At 40.0% G+C, this 15,815-nt stretch overlaps 1 protein-coding gene across 2 annotated transcripts in view; it reads left to right on the top strand.

The window, feature by feature from the left end:
* RPF2 (ribosome production factor 2 homolog) overlaps positions 1 to 15,560 on the top strand; it is a 35,787-nt gene extending 20,227 nt beyond the window's left edge. For both annotated transcript variants that reach the window (XM_021693439.1, XM_021693440.1), the window contains 3 exons: positions 6,008 to 6,110; positions 14,350 to 14,494; positions 15,272 to 15,560. In XM_021693439.1, coding sequence (XP_021549114.1) covers positions 6,008 to 6,110; positions 14,350 to 14,494; positions 15,272 to 15,451 — 428 coding nt within the window. In that variant the 3' untranslated portion in view covers positions 15,452 to 15,560. The remainder of the gene's footprint in view (positions 1 to 6,007; positions 6,111 to 14,349; positions 14,495 to 15,271) is intronic.
* Positions 15,561 to 15,815: the final 255 nt, after the last annotated feature.

The raw sequence follows: 15,815 nt of genomic DNA, 5'->3' as shown, positions 1-15,815 counted from the left end.
TTTGTTTTGTTTTTTATCTCTCCCACTTTCCTCCCTCTTTTCCATTAAAAAAGTGGTTTATTGAAAATATATCATGCACTTTCCTATTGTCTTTTCTGATTTCATTCTTATTTACCTAGTTTCTTTCATTCTTGCAAGTTTTAGATCAAGTTTCTTCCCCAGGAAACCTTCAGTGACTTCCCAGCTCCTTTTATCTCATTATCGTTGTCATCCTAAGTGCCAAGCATGTACTAAGTACTTTATATGTATTGCTTTATTCCCACGACCTTGCAAAATTGTCTTACAGATGACTTATTCTTAGTGAACTACATTAGTTCCTAATGATTTATGTAATGACTACATCTTTTCCTTTGTGTTCACAAGTCTCCTTCTTAAAATCCAGTATACAGTTATTGTCATTATCTGGGATTGACGTTAAATTTACCTTTTTTTTTTTTTTTTTAAAGATTTTATTTATTTATTTGAGAGAGAGAATGAGAGACAGAGAGCATGAGAGGGAGGAGGGTCAGAGGGAGAAGCAGACTCCCTGCCGAGCAGGGAGCCCGATGCGGGACTCGATCCCGGGACTCCAGGATCATGACCTGAGCCGAAGGCAGTCGCTTAACCAACTGAGCCACCCAGGCGCCCTAAATTTACCTATTTTAAATCACTTTTTCTCCCCTTTTTTGAAAAGCTGGTGTTATTCTCTGTAATTTCTTAAAGGTTGCTAATATTAATCCTACTTAATATTTTGTGATCACTTTTGCCAGCTCTTTTCTAACTTTGGAAAGTAATTTAGTTCATCCCTAGAGATATAAACTCTTCTGATACACAGCAGCACTTTTTCTTTCTTTTTTTTTTTTTTTAATTCATGAGAGACAGAGCGAGAGAGAAAGGCAGAGGGAGAAACAGGCTCCCAAGGAGCAGGGAGCCCGATGCGGGACTCGATCCCAGGACCCTGAGATCATGACCTGAGCCGAAGGCAGACGCTTAACCATCTGAGCCACCCAGGCGCCCCACAGCAGCACTTTTTCAAGTTTAAGTAATTTATTCCATCTGAGCTTTCCTTGCACCATTCTTTTTTTTTTTTTTTTAAAGATTTTATTTATTTATTTGACAGCACAAGCAGGGGAGCAGCAGAGGGAGAGAGAAGCAGGCTCCCAGCTGAGCAAGGAGCCCGATGCGGGGCTCAATCCCAGGACCCTGGGATCATGACCTGAGCCGAAGGCAGATGCCCAGCTGACTGAGCCACCCAGGCGCCCCTCTTTTTTTTTTTTTTTTTTTTTAAGATTTTATTTATTTATTTGTCAGCGAGAGAGAGGAAAGAGAGCACAAGCAGGGGGAGCGGCAGGCAGAGGGAGAAGCAGACTCCCCACTGAGCAGGGAGCCTGATGTAGGACTCGATCCCAGGACCCTGGGATCATGACCTGAGCTGAAGGCAGACGCTTAACCAACTGAGCCACCCAGGTGTCCCTTCTTAACCATTCTTACAAGCTTTGCTACAATTTTTTGGTTGTCCTTCTTTTGGATTTTGATATACTTTGCCCTAGATCACTTTTGGAAAGTTGGAGTATATGTTACAAATAAGTTCTTCTTCTATTTTTTTTTTTTTTCGGTGCAAAAAGGTGTTTTTATTAAAGCACAGAGACAGAACCCATGGGCAGGAAGAGCTGCCTGTTACAAGTAAATGACATTGTACACATGCTCTTTACATATCTGAACCAACTGGGGGGTGCCTGTGTGGCTCAGGTAAGCAGCTGACTCTCAATTTTGGCTCAGGTCATGATCTCAGAGTCCTGGGTTTGAGCCCTGTGTTGGGCTCTGTGCTCAGTGGGGAGTCTGCTTGAGGATTCTGTCTCCCTATGCCCTTTCCCCCACTTGCATTCTCTTTCTCTCTAAAATAAATAAATCTTAAAAAATAAAAAATGAAACAAATCTGAGCCAACTGAAAAACATTTGTGGGCAGACACATTGCTTTCATTTTTCCTTGTTGTGATTATTTATGGTCTTATTGTTGGGATTGCAGTTTTCAAAACTTTTCATTTCTCTTACTAATAATGGCTATTTTGGGAGCACCTGGCTGGCTCAGTTGGTAGAGCATCACACTCTTGATCTCGGGGTCATGAGTTCAAGCCCCATGTTGGGTTTAGAAGTTACTTTAAAAAAATGGCTGTGTTTTAAAGAACTGAGTAGTGCTCAGTTCAGTCCTTACTAAAGCTCTTGAGTTTAGTGATACTCCATTTTACAGATGGGAAAATGGAAGGTTAGAGACATTAAGAGCTATTAAGTAGGTGAGCCAAAATGAAAACCAAAGGCTGAGCTTTTCTGCCTCTGCCGCCCATCTTGCCCATGCTGAACAACTGACTCGTTGCAGTCTTTGCTATAGGTTCTTACCTGAATTTTTCATGAATTTAAAAAAAAAAAACAATGAAAGACAATGACCAACATTTCCTTTTTCCAATATTACACACCCCAAAATATCAAGGGTGGTTTTTAGCCAGGATTTCTTGTTCTTGTACTCCATTGGCTCAGATTTTCTGCCTTTTTTCCCCTAGTTCTTCTGTATAATTATCAATTGTCAATATATATTTGTTAAAACAGAGAAGGCTTTTGTTTGCTTTTAAGTAGTTTTTATGAGAACTTTATTATTTCGTGCTTCCACTAGATGGCAGGAATAACCACATAATGCAGTGGTGAAGGGGAGGGAGTGAAAACCCAAAAGGAATCTGGGGAAGAAGAAAGGTAGAGGAATGAAGTGAGATTGTCAGGCCCCAAGGGAAGTTGAGTTTTTAATATAAATATGAAGTAAGACCAGCTGTAGACTCCTTGGTGTATGTTTTATGTTCATATGAAATAAAGTTAGAACAGTAGGGAAAGAGGATTTTATCAAGGGCTTGCTTCCTTTTAGGAAGTTCTTTTTTTTGGTAGTTGGCCAGAAAGAAAAGTTAACTTATTAAAACTTCAGTGTTTTTATGCCAGGTAGCCATTTTGTTCATTCTGAATTTTGCTTCTGTTTTGCTTTCTTAAGTACTGTATAAATTTGTAGTTAATCTTAGTGGTCTTGCTTTTCTTTATAGAAAATCAGTAAATATCTATTTTTAGATTCAGTGTATCCTAATTTTTATGGTTACTATTTAATATTACTATTTCTTATATACAAAGATATAGTAAATCAAGTAGTAGGTTAGTTTTATTAAATGTTCCTTTAAAGCCTATCTTAAAATTTAACTTCCTAACTGGGTTACTTTTTTCTTATTGCCTTTCTTTATATCAGTGGTCATTTTAATTTTTTTAACCTTTTTCATTTCCTAATTCTTAACTCCACTTGAAAAATATATAATGATGAAAATAACTGCCATAGTTTAGGTCAGGTAATCTGCAGCTTTACAAAGGTAATCATATTAGTCTGCTTGGGCTGCTAAAAAAAATACCATACACTGGGTGGCTTAAAAAACAGAATTTTTTTTTTTTTCCCAGTTCTGGTGGCTGAAAGTCCAAGATCTCATTTTCTGATGAGGACTCTTACTGCCTTCTTGCTATGTACTCACCTGGCTTTTCCTTCATGTCTGTGCATGGGAGGGAGGGAGGGAGAGAGAGGAGGGAAGGTGTCAGCTTTGTAGGGTCTCTTTTTTTTTTTTTTTAAAGATTTATTTATTTGACAGAGAGAGAGACAGCTAGAGAGGGAACACAAGCAGGGGGAGTGGGAGAGGGAGAAGCAGGCTCTCCGCCGAGCAGAGCCCGATGTGGGGCTCGATCCCAGGATGCTGGGACCATGACCTGAGCCGAAGGCAGACGCTTAACCGACTGAGCCACCCAGGCGCCCCTTTAGGGTCTCTTGTAAGGATAGTGTCCTATGGGACTAGAACCCCAACCTTACGACATGCCTCATTTAACCTTAATTTCTTCCTTAGAGGCCCAAATACAGCTTCATTAGGGGTTAGGACTTTAACATGTGAATTTGGTAGTGATCGGGGGGAGTAGTGGGGGCAAACATTCAGTTTATTATGGTAATATTCCCTTGCTGTAGACGAAGAAATTGAGATCAGTTAACTTATTTATCCAGAGTAAAGAGCTAGTAAGTGGCAGAATCAGGATCTGATCTATTCTCTAACTCTGGATCTTCTGGTCTTTCCCATCAAAACCCTGGTTAGCCTTCTGTGCCCTTTCTCAGTATATTTACTCCTGGACACAGCCACGCTTACTTGGAACTGATCCATTGAGAAAAGGTCCAAGCTAGGGCTTTCCTTCTGACCATAACCAATTTTCCTTCTACCTCTTCACCCCCTTACTTGTATTTAGCCAGGTTTTTATTTTTATCTTACTCATTAATATCTCTCTTTATCTCAGCCATCATTCCTGCCCATTTTAGGGTCAGTCTTTTTGGCAATGTTCTGAGACACGTTTTAATTCATTGCCCCTTTGATGTTTCAGACTCCTCTTATACTTTCATTGCTCCATTCCTGGAATCAGCTGCTTCTCTAAGGAGGCCTGAACTTTTTTTTTTTTTTTTTTAAAGATTTTTTATTTATTTATTTGAGAGAGAGAATGAGAGAGAGCACATGAGAGGAGGGAGGGTCAGAGGGAGAAGCAGACTCCCTGCGGAGCAGGGAGCCCGATGCGGGACTCGATCCAGGGACTCCAGGATCATGACCTGAGCTGAAGGCAGTTGCTTAACCAACTGAGCCACCCAGGCGCCCCTGAACTTTTTTAAATTGAGAAATTATTTTGGAAATCACAGTCTGGGTGATAGGAATTGTTTCATGGTTGGTCACTGTTTGTAGGCTTTTTTAGTGAACAGAACTTTTTTTTTTTAAGATTTTTATTTATTTATTTGGCAGAGAGAGAGCACAGCAGGGGGAGCGGCAGACAGAGGGAGAAGCAGGCCTCCCACTGAGCAGGGAGCCCGATGTGGGGCTTGATCCCAGGACCCTGGGACCATGACCCGAGCCAAAGGCAGATGCTTAACCAACTGAGCCACCCAGGCGCCCCTAGTGAACAGGACTTTGAAATTTCTTTGTTTGTTAAGATAAAATGACTGTTGTTTTTCAAACTTTTTTCATTCACATGCTACTTTCATAACTTTAGCCAAGTCCATGTAGTATTCATAGTGTTGTTCACTGGAGATGTTTCTTTATCCTGACTCCTTTTTTACAAGGAAAGTTTATGTTTCTACCATGAATGGAAAATGGTATCTGATAAAATAAATAATACATCGTAAATTATATCTGCCTGTGTATCATTTAAGATCATCTCATGTGCCACCAGTGATAGGACTACCACACTGTGGGAAAACAGCCTACTCATGGATCTCAGTGGTTTTTTTCTGGCTTTAACACTTTAGTTTATTATCTTTGCTCATATAATTGAGATTTCTTCTTAGAATTACTTCCATGTTGGCCTCTACCATAAAACAAAGGCTAATTTGATTCAGTGGTCAAAGTTTGAACAGCTCTTTTGTGTGTGTGTGTGTGTGTGTGTTTAAGATTTTATTTATTTATTTGAGAGAATGCAGAGGGAGGAGCAGAGGGAGAGGACGAGCAGACTCTGTGTTGAGTGTGGAGCCCGATGCAGGGCTGGATCTCACGACCCTGAGATCATGACCTGAGCTGAAATCAAGAGCTGGATGCTTAACTGACTGAGCCACCCAGGCGCCCCATAGAAATTTGTCATCTTAACCTACCTGTGTCATAGATAAAAAATTCTATGCTTTGATTTACATTTTTAAAAAAGTTAATATGCATGATAAATACGGTATACGCATATGTTAAGCATTGGCTTAGAGTGAGAACTTCAAAACTGACAAATTACATGGCTCAGTGAACTAAACACACAAAGTCATGAGCTTAAATGGTAGAGGAGTGGGACTCTCAGACATTCTTCAGGGATCAGTTTTTGTGTCACCTTTTTATCTTTTTAGGTACGTATTGATACACTATGGAGCACTTTGCAATCTGGCTTTCTGTAACTGAATTTAAAAGCATGTTCGTCTTTTTTTTTTTTTTTTTTTAAATCTCAAATTTGTTTTCAGATTTCTTCAGAGGCCCCACGGTACCAAATATCCGCCTGGCTGGTTTAGAGTATGTTCTGCACTTCACTGCATTGAATGGCAAGATTTACTTTCGAAGCTATAAGTAAGTACATTGTGTAGCATATTTTTGAATCCAGGGTTAGCATTTTAGTGTGACCTTTGTAGAGCTCAGACTTAGAATTGGTGTTTGGTCAGAAGTTTGTTTGGAGAGTCCACAAACTAGTAGTGACACAGCAGGTCTGTGTTGTTCCCCAAATCTGTCATTCCCCTGCCCCCTTCTTCCTCTGAAACCCTGCTTTTCCAGGGCCCCAGAGCATCTGATGCTACACTCCTCTGACCTTAGAACACAAATTCAGTCTTGACCCTACTTTATGCAATATCTCCTCCTTTTCTTTTCTTTTTTTTTAAGATCTTTTTTTTTATTTATTTGAGAAGTGGAGGGGAGGGCAGAGGGAGAAGGAGAGAAGGTCCCAAGCAGACGCCTTGCGGAGCCCAATACAGGGCTTGATCCCATGACCCATGAAATCATGACCTGAGCCGAAACCAAGAGTTGGACGCTTAACCACCTGAGCCACCCAGGCGCCCCTCCTTCTTTTTCATGACTGGATTTAGAGCACCAAGCCACAAGTCTTAGGCCAGCCAAAGCAAATCTCAAAACTCTGAACCTAAAAACGAGTCTGAAAGGACTGAGAAGATTCAGTGGCTAGATTCATTTTACCCTCTTTCTCCAGCCTAGACCATCTAGCCCTACCTCTACCACAATATAAATATAAATCCTAACACTGATTTTGTTTTCATTAAAAAGCTTAGTGACATGCTACAATTGTGCCTTTTGAGGTAATCATGATATACATATATATTTTTTTTCTTCTTTAAAATAAAGCGTTGGGGCGCCTGGGTGGCTCAGTCGTTAAGCATCCGCCTTCGGCTTGGGTCATGATCCCAGGGTCCTAGGATCGAGTCCCACATTCGGCTCCCTGCTCGGAAAGAAGCCTGCTTCTCGGGACGCCTGGGTGGCTCAGTCGTTAAGCGTCTGCCTTCGGCTCAGGTCATGATCCCAGAGTCCTGGGATCGAGCCCCGCATCGGGCTCCCTGCTCGGCGGGAAGCCTGCTTCTCCCTCTCCCACTCCTCCTGCTTGTGTTCCCTCTCTCGCTGTGTCTCTGTCAAATAAATAAATAAAATCTTTAAAAAAAAAAAAAAAAAAGAAGCCTGCTTCTCCCTCTCCCATTCCCCCTCCTTGTGTTCCTGCTCTGGCTATCTCTCTGTCAAATAAATAAATAAAATCTTTTTAAAAAATTTAAAAAAGAAAGAAAGAAAGAAAGAAAGCATTGGCACTGGCTGGCACAAGCCCACACTTTTCCTGGAGAATATATCAACTCCCACAAACTGCCTTCCTTTGTACATCGAATTCAGACTGATGTCCATTTTTGAGTTCTGGCATGGCAGTGCAGCCCAAGAGCCACTGACCATTCAGTTTTGACAGTGCCTTCTCTATGTTAGTGCTATATGTGCAACCATTTGTGGACCTCAGCATTTCATCCATGGTTTTACATTTTTTAAATTATTTTTTTAAGAGAGAGAATGAGTGTGTATGTGCCCATGTGCCAGAGGGGGGAAGAGGCAGAGGGAGAGGGGGAGAGAGAAAATCTCAAGCAGGCTCCATGGTCAGTGCAGCGGAGTCCGACATGGGGCCCAATCTCACAACCCCAGATCATGATCCAAGTTGAAATCAAGAGTCAGATGCATAACCAGTGGAGCCACCCAGGTGCCCCTACATTTTTTTTGTTTTTTTAAGTAAACTCTACCAACAATGTATGGCTCGAACCTATGATCCTGAGATCAAGAGTCACATGCTCTACCTACTGATCCAGCCAGGCCCCTAATTCTGTTTTTTTTTCTTCACAGTGAATATCTGGTTGACCAACTTATGTTAGTGAATGTCCAAATGAAACTAAATATTCACCTTTTGTCAGTAATTCCCATCTTTGTTTCAATTGTATTGAGTCAGAGATACTTTGTTCTTTTCACCATGATTGGTATCATCACTTCTGTTTTTCTATTTTCCTTTTGTTTAGATAATAATAATAATAGTAGGCAAAATGCAATAAAATATCCACATGATATTTAGATATTTAGGTAGTTAGAGATTTTTATAATAATTTTTATTTTTTTTTAATTTTTTTTTTTAAAGATTTTATTTATTTATTCATGAGAGACAGAGAGAGAGACAGAGGCAGAGGGAGAAGCAGGCTCCCCGCGGAGCAGGGAGCCCGATGCGGGACTCGATCCCAGGACCCTGGGATCATGACCTGAGCCGAAGGCAGACGCTTAACCGACTGAGCCACCCAGGCGTCCCTTTTTTAATTTTTTTAAAGAGGGATTTTATAATCATTTTGAGCTTGTTGAGATTGAAAGCCTTATGTCTGTTTGAGTTTCCAAACTTCGGTGCTATGAAGAATATATTACAAAGCAGATGACTCCAATTTATAGAATAAGAAAGATGAAAAATCACTAACATTAAAAAAAATCTTTTTGAAAACTTGCTGTGTCTTGGGATGCCTGGGTGCCTCAGTTGTTGGGCGTCTGCCTTCAGCTCAGGTCATGATCCCAGAGTCCTGGATCGAGCCCCTCATCGGACTCCCTGCTCCGCAGGAGGCCTGCTTCTCCCTCTCCCTCCCCCCCGCTTGTGTTCCCTCTCTCGCTGTGTCTCTCTCTGTCAAATAAATAAAATATTAAAAAAAAAAAACCAAAACTTGTGTCAGCCCACCCTGGGGATACAAAGGAGCTAAAAATATAAAGATCAAAATCTTTGAGAATAAGAAGTGAATAATAACAGTAATCTAAAACTCTTTCATTGTAAACAGTTTCAAAGAAAGTATTCACTTAGGGTGCCTGGGTGGCTCAATCAGTTAAGCATCTGCCTTTGGTTCAGGTCATGATCCCAGGGTCCTGGGATTAAGTCCCGCATCAGGGGGGCTCTGCTCATCGGGGAGTCTGCTACTCCCTCTGCCCCACTTGTGCTTGCTGTCTGTCTGTCTCTCTCTCCCCCCAAAATAAATAAATAAAATCTTAAAAAAAAAGAAAGAAAGAATTCACTTATATCAGAACTTGTATTTAGTGAAAAGAAAGACTAATTTGTAAAGAAAGAAATGCAGAGAAAATAAAACAGACAGAAAATTAGTAAATCAGATTTCAGAACATGGATAAATTAGCAGTGTAATTACACATATCCACTCATCCATTTACTTTAAGAAGAATTGCTGGACTCACCATTAGGTTAGCATGGCATGTCCCGTAATGAAAAAAAAAAAGTTTGAACTTTTGAGATCAGACACCCTAGTGTAATTTTAATCCCAGATGTTTTATACGGGTCCCGTAATAACCTGCTAGCTATTGATTTATAATAGAAAATAGACTGTGTGAATGAGAGCAAGCTGCTAGTGGGAAGAAAAAAAATCATTCGATGTAGATTAGCTTAGTCTGCAGAGGCCGTGCCGCTCTTGGGAGAGGAAGGAAGAAGTGGTCTGAGGAATGAGCATTACCTCTGAGCCCAGGGAGCTGGCTCTGGGCGAGGCTTAGCCACATGACCTAGGCAGGTCACTGCTTAGGGCCTCCATTTTTCCTTTGCAAAAGGTAGTGATACCATGTAGGTAATTCTGCGGTCCCTCTAAGATCAATAGTAATTCCTTTATAAGAGGGAGAGGGTTGTGGATAGAGGTGGGAATATACTGGAGAGGTGTGTCTGACTTAGTGTAGCTCCTTAGGCACTCTTGCAGGGTACTCTTCGGTGTCCTGCCCTCTTTCTTTTACTTGGAACCAGCCCTTAAGCAGTTGGTAAAAGGTAATACACATTATTTGTGAAGTTAATAAGGTTAATCTTAGAAAATGGCTTTGAGTTTCTTGGATGAAAAAGTGTGAACATGAAGTTATATTAATATACTTTGATCTGACCTTTTGCGGGGAATAAATCATTGTTACTGACCTCTTCCCATGTATCATATAATAATTAATTCCTCATATGTGAGTGACCATTTATATTCCTTGGAGAATTTTATTCACTATAAAGTCAAAGCCATGAATATAAAACAGGAGATTTTTAGTAACTGCCACATTTGCCTTTGCCATGACATTGGTTAGGTTTTATGGGGAGAAACATGCAAAACAAGGAAGTATTAGTGTACCTTAACAAGCAAACAGCATTGTAGACAGGGAGTTTAAGTAATGAAAACAGAACATCAGCAGAAGAGAGGGATATGGGAGGGAGAAAAATAGGGAAATTACAACTTGAACAAGAGTGGTAATGGCAGTCTTTCTCAAGAAATAGGCAAATAATGTTTTAAAATATATAAAAATTACCCATCAACATATCTTATAGCCTGAGCCCATTTGAGAAGGAAGGAGTTGGGTTGTCTTTGCGTCCCTGCATCTTGTACCATAGAACCTTGCAGAATTGAATGTCACTTTTGATTTAGAGCTTACAGGGAGACAAAACAAAACAAAGCTTGAGGTTCGGATCTGAGATGGAGATTAATAGGCATATGATGTAACAGTTTGGGCGTAGGTATTTGGCTGGAGACATGATGGCCTGGAAATGAAATGTCTATCTTTAAAAAACAGTGTGGTGTGTATGATGGGATGAGGGTGAAGGAAAGGGTTTTAATTTTATTTTTAATGAGTCACTGTCAATCTCTTTGCTTAGTGTGATCACAAAAATCATTTGTAAGTTCTTTATTAATGCATCCCCTCTGAGAAAAAGTAAACAAGTTGGTTTTTTTTTAAAGATTAACAATAATTTTAGATTCTAAAATAATAATTTTAGATTCTAGATTTCACTATTAAAAGTTTTGTTTTGTTTTTAAGATTTTATTTATTTAATTGACAGAGATAGAGACAGCGAGAGAGAGAACACAAGCATGGGGAGTGGGAGACGGAGAAGCAGGCTTCTTGCCTAGCAGGGAGCCCGATGTGGGGCTCGATCCCGGGACCCTGGGATCATGACCCGAGCCGAAGGCAGATGCTTAACGACTGAGCCACCCAGGCGCCCCTTCACTGTTAAAAGTTTAATAAAGAGGGCGCCTGGGTGGCTCAGTCGTTAAGCGTCTGCCTTCGGCTCAGGTCATGATCCCAGGGTCCCGGGATCGAGTCCCACATCGGGTTCCCTCCTCGGCGGGAAGCCTGCTCTCCCTCTCCCACTCCTGCTGCTTGTGTTCCTGCTCTCGCTATCTCTGTCTCTGTCAAATAAATAAATAAAATCTTTAAAAAAAAAAAGTTTAATAAAGAAAAAGAATTATAGATCTATCACCAGAAACCATACATAGATAACTGAAAATTGGAGAAAGTTTTCTTCTGATTCCGTCAGTTTGATCTGCCAATAAACATGCCCATTCAAGTAATTCAGATGAGATCATTTACACAGGGGTGCCTGGCTGGCTCAGTTAAGCGTCTGCCTTCGGCTCAGGTCATGATCTTGGGGTCCTGGGGTTGAGTCCCATGTCGGGCTCCCTGCTTAGTGGGGAGTCTGCTTCTCCCTCTCCCTCTGCCCTGCTCCCCTGGCTTATGCTGTCTCTCTCAAATAAATAAATAAAATCTTTAAAAAAGAAAGATCACCTACACAGACAATATGGCACTGTAACTTAATTCTTTGGTAAATAACAGCATATGTTGATTGTGTGTGTGTGTGTGTAGTTATTTGGAAATAATCTTTATTATATACACTCAAAAAATTACTTTGGTAGGAGGATACTTGCATAGATAAAAAGGTACTTGGGTGATGTGAATCCATCAGGCATGCAATGAGCTGTTCTAGATCTACAGCTTTTCCATTTAACTGAAAATTATTTTAAGTGGTAGAAACACTTTTAGTTTGCCATTTTTATATATACAATTTCTCCGATTTCTTAAGTAGTCTACTGAACACAAGATGTTAATCAAGATACTTATCTTGTTATGAGTTCAGCTTTATAAATATCATTTATCTGGAGGTATTGAAAATGTGGATGCAGAAGCAGAAATACATGAGTTACAACAGTCAAAACAGTCACTGCCACCATATGCTTTAAATCAGCTTTTAGGGAAGATGCCCTGATACCACCAACTTCCACCGTGGGCCTGAGACAGGTGTACTCTCAACTCTCTTCTCCTGGAACCACAAGGAAGAGAGTTACCTAAGCACTCTTGTTTTGGCTTTTTTCCCCTCTGCTTGCTCCCTTTAAGTCCCATACTAATATTCATGTTATCTTTTATTGTTAGTAGAGCTTTTTTTATTGTTTAACACTTCTGCTTTTTACATATCCTGGGTCGGTGTTTGTTTTGTTTTTGCCTTGTTCACTTTGGTGTAAATAACTGTGTCTGATGCAGCGTATCTATCATTAAGACTCTTCTTACAGCCAGTAGATGCACCTCCCATGGGTGGACTGTCTGCATGTGACGCATTCGGGGCCCGAAAGGCTATTAATGAGCTTGTGCACACTCTGTTCTGCTTCCTGGAGTTGGTTGGTTGTGGGTTTTCCTTACTGAGCTTTTACTCATGTTCTGTCTCTTCTCTGGTGTCATTGGTTGCCTCTCTCACTTTCTACCTTTGGTGTGAAAAGTTTGATCATTTTTTCCGCAAAGTTTGATCTTTTATAAACATTGTTACTCATTTAATTCTCTTATTCCATGTAGAGATCTGGCCACTAGAACAAATTGAGTCAGCTCAAATAATCTTCAGGTCTTTGAGCTGTTCTTGTGGTATCACTCACAAAAAGAGATAGTTTGTCTCCTCTTCTCCTGCCTATGTCCCTCATCTGTTTCCAGATCCAGAGCTATTTGGACATATAGAATCTAGAAAGTTGTGGTTTTGTTATATTAGGATTTTATTATTTTTTACTTAAAAAAATTTTTTTTAAAGATTTTATTTATTTATTAGAGAGAGAGAGTGAGCAAAAGAGAGAGAGAGCACGAGCCAGGGAGGGGCAGAGAAATAGGCTCCCCACTGAGCAGGGAGCCTAATGTGGGACTTGATCCCAGGACCCTGGGATCATGACCTGAGCTGAAGGCAGACGCTTAACCGACTGAGCGACCCAGGCACCCCATTATATTAGGGTTTTAAAGTTCATTCCAAGCTATAGAGATCAGTAAGTGTCTGTACTATGCACAAAAGTGGATTCTGAATGGGTCTTAGAGAAATAAGAATTTGTTAATCATGTAAACGTAACATTTCAAAGGCCCAGTTGAAATTGTTTTTATAATTATGTAAATCTGTAAGTAAGACGAAGAAGTCAAATCAAAGGATTCCATTTCTGGGGCGCCTGGGTGGCTCAGTCAGTTAAGCGGATGCCTTTGGCTCAGGTTGTGATCTCAAGGTTTTGGGATCAAGCCCTGCATCATCATCAGCAGGGACCCTGCTTCCCCGCCTCCCCACCCCCCCAACTTACACTCTTTCTCTCTCTCAAATAAATAAAATATTTTATTTTTTTTATTTATTTAAAGATTTTATTTATTCATTTGACACACACTGAGAGAGCACAAGCAGGAGGTAGTGCTAGAGGGAGGAGAAGCAGGCTTCCCGCGGAGCAGGGAGCCCGATGCGGGGCTCAATCCCAGGACCCTGGGATCATGACCTGAGCCAAAAGCCGACTCTTAACTGACTGAACCACCAGGCGTCCCAAATAAAATCTTTGAAAAAAAAAAAAAAAGATTTAATTTCTTAGAATTGTCTGTCTCACTTGCTGTTTCTCAACAATATTGTATTTTTTTTTTTTAAGATTTTATTTAGTTGAAAGAGAGAGAACACGAGTAGGGCGAGGGTCAGAGGGAGAAGCAGACTCCCCACTGAAGGGAGCCAGATGCAGGGCTTGATTACAGGACCCTGAGATCATGACCTGAGCTGAAGGCAGATGCTTAACTGACTGAGCCACCCAGGCGCCCAACAGTATTGTATTCTTTTGTGTTCGATTTTTAAAACTTTTTTTTTTTTTTAAGATTTTATTTATTTATTTGACAGAGAGAGACACGGAGAGAGAGGGAACACAAGCAGGGGGAGTGGGAGAGGGAGAAGCAGGCATCCCGTGGAGCAGGGAGCCCGATGCGGGGCTTGATCCCAGGACTCTGGGATCATGACCTGAGCCGAAGGCAGACGCTTAACCGACTGAGCCACCCAGGCGCCCCGTTGTGTTTGATTTTTAAGAAGCAGCAAACCAAAGAATATACTTGGCCTAAATGCAGAAAGTATTTAAGAAGCTTAGCCTCCTAAAGACAGTGTCATTTTATGGAACTATAATTCTCTTACACAAAAATATTTGAGGGGATAGGACTTCCATCAAAGTCAAAGCAATATTTCTTTTTTTTCTACTTCATAAAGGTTGCTGTTGAAGAAATCTGGTTGTAGAACACCAAGGATTGAATTGGAAGAGATGGGTCCCTCATTGGATCTGGTTCTGAGGAGGACACATCTGGCATCAGATGATCTTTATAAATTATCTATGAAAATGCCAAAAGCGCTCAAGGTTTGTAACTTGCAGATTGGTGCCATATTTATTTGTATATTCCACTCTTCTTTCCAAAAAAGATTTGCAGCATAGGACACTAAAGAACATACAGAAAGAGCTCAATAATATACATAAAATTAGACTCTCAGAACAAAGAAAAGGAGGAAGAAGCAAATAAGCCACCATAAAGGATAATAAAAGAGTTGTAGAAACCATGCATCAACTGTGGCTAAGAGCTTTCTGGTAGCCAAGACTGCAGTTTTAAGCAAGAAAGAAAATTGGGGCATTGTGGAGATTGGTGACTTAGAGTACAGGATGTGTATATAACCCATACTTGTATAAAATGTATTTTGACTTTTGAATGGTTTTGAAAAACAAGTAGAAATGGCATCTCTGGAATGCCCGTAAAGATTGAAATGATAGTCACAATTCCTTAAGCTAAACACAGGAAATTCTCTCAATGCATGACAATGGTTAGCATAGTTTATAGTGTTGCTTTTCAAAGTGTGGTCTGACAGTTTACCTGGGAATTGTTAGAAATGCTGAATCTCAGGTCCTACCCTAGACCTATTGATTTATAATATGCATTTTAACAAGATCCTCAAGGGATTTGTATGTACTTAAGTTTGAGAAGAAAGTTCTATAGGGTTATAGACTATATTATTGAATTGGTGCTCTGAGTTATTAGTAAGATAGTTGTACACTAGGTTTTTACCAGTTTATGACAATAGATACCATTACATATATAATAAATATATATAATTATTTATTTATATATATATTCTTGTTTCATAGCCAAAGAAGAAGAAAAATGTCTCCCATGATACTTTTGGTACAACTTATGGAAGGATTCATATGCAGAAGCAAGACCTAAGCAAACTACAAACCAGGAAAATGAAGGGTTTGAAGAAGCGACCTGCAGAAAGGATAACAGAAGACCAAGAGAAAAAATCAAAGAGAATTAAAAAAAACTGATGGAACTTAGCCAGTGACTATAATGTTATTGTAGTCTGTTTACTTAAGAGAATTATCAATCATCAGTCATTTCTAAGTTTCTTAAAGATTTTATTAAATATTTTTGTAGTGTGGTAATTTACCTAAATTATATATTATATATATTATGAACACTAATCTACTAGTATGAGGTTGAAAGTAAGCCTCTTTGAGATATATCCTGGTGGGCCATTTTCTCTCTGTGTTAATGGTATTCCCTCTGCCCCCTCCCCTCCAGGGTTGGTAGGTGAGGAGGGATCTCCCAAACAGCCAGTGGTATTTTATTTTATTTTATTTATTTTTTATTTTTACTTTTTTAAGATTTTATTTATTTGAGAGAGAGAGA

The sequence above is a fragment of the Neomonachus schauinslandi genome, chromosome 8, assembly GCF_002201575.2.
Source record: "Neomonachus schauinslandi chromosome 8, ASM220157v2, whole genome shotgun sequence".
Classification (NCBI taxonomy): domain Eukaryota; kingdom Metazoa; phylum Chordata; class Mammalia; order Carnivora; family Phocidae; genus Neomonachus; species Neomonachus schauinslandi.
Note: the sequence above shows the minus strand (reverse complement) of the source record. Positions and strands in the feature narration are given on the sequence as shown.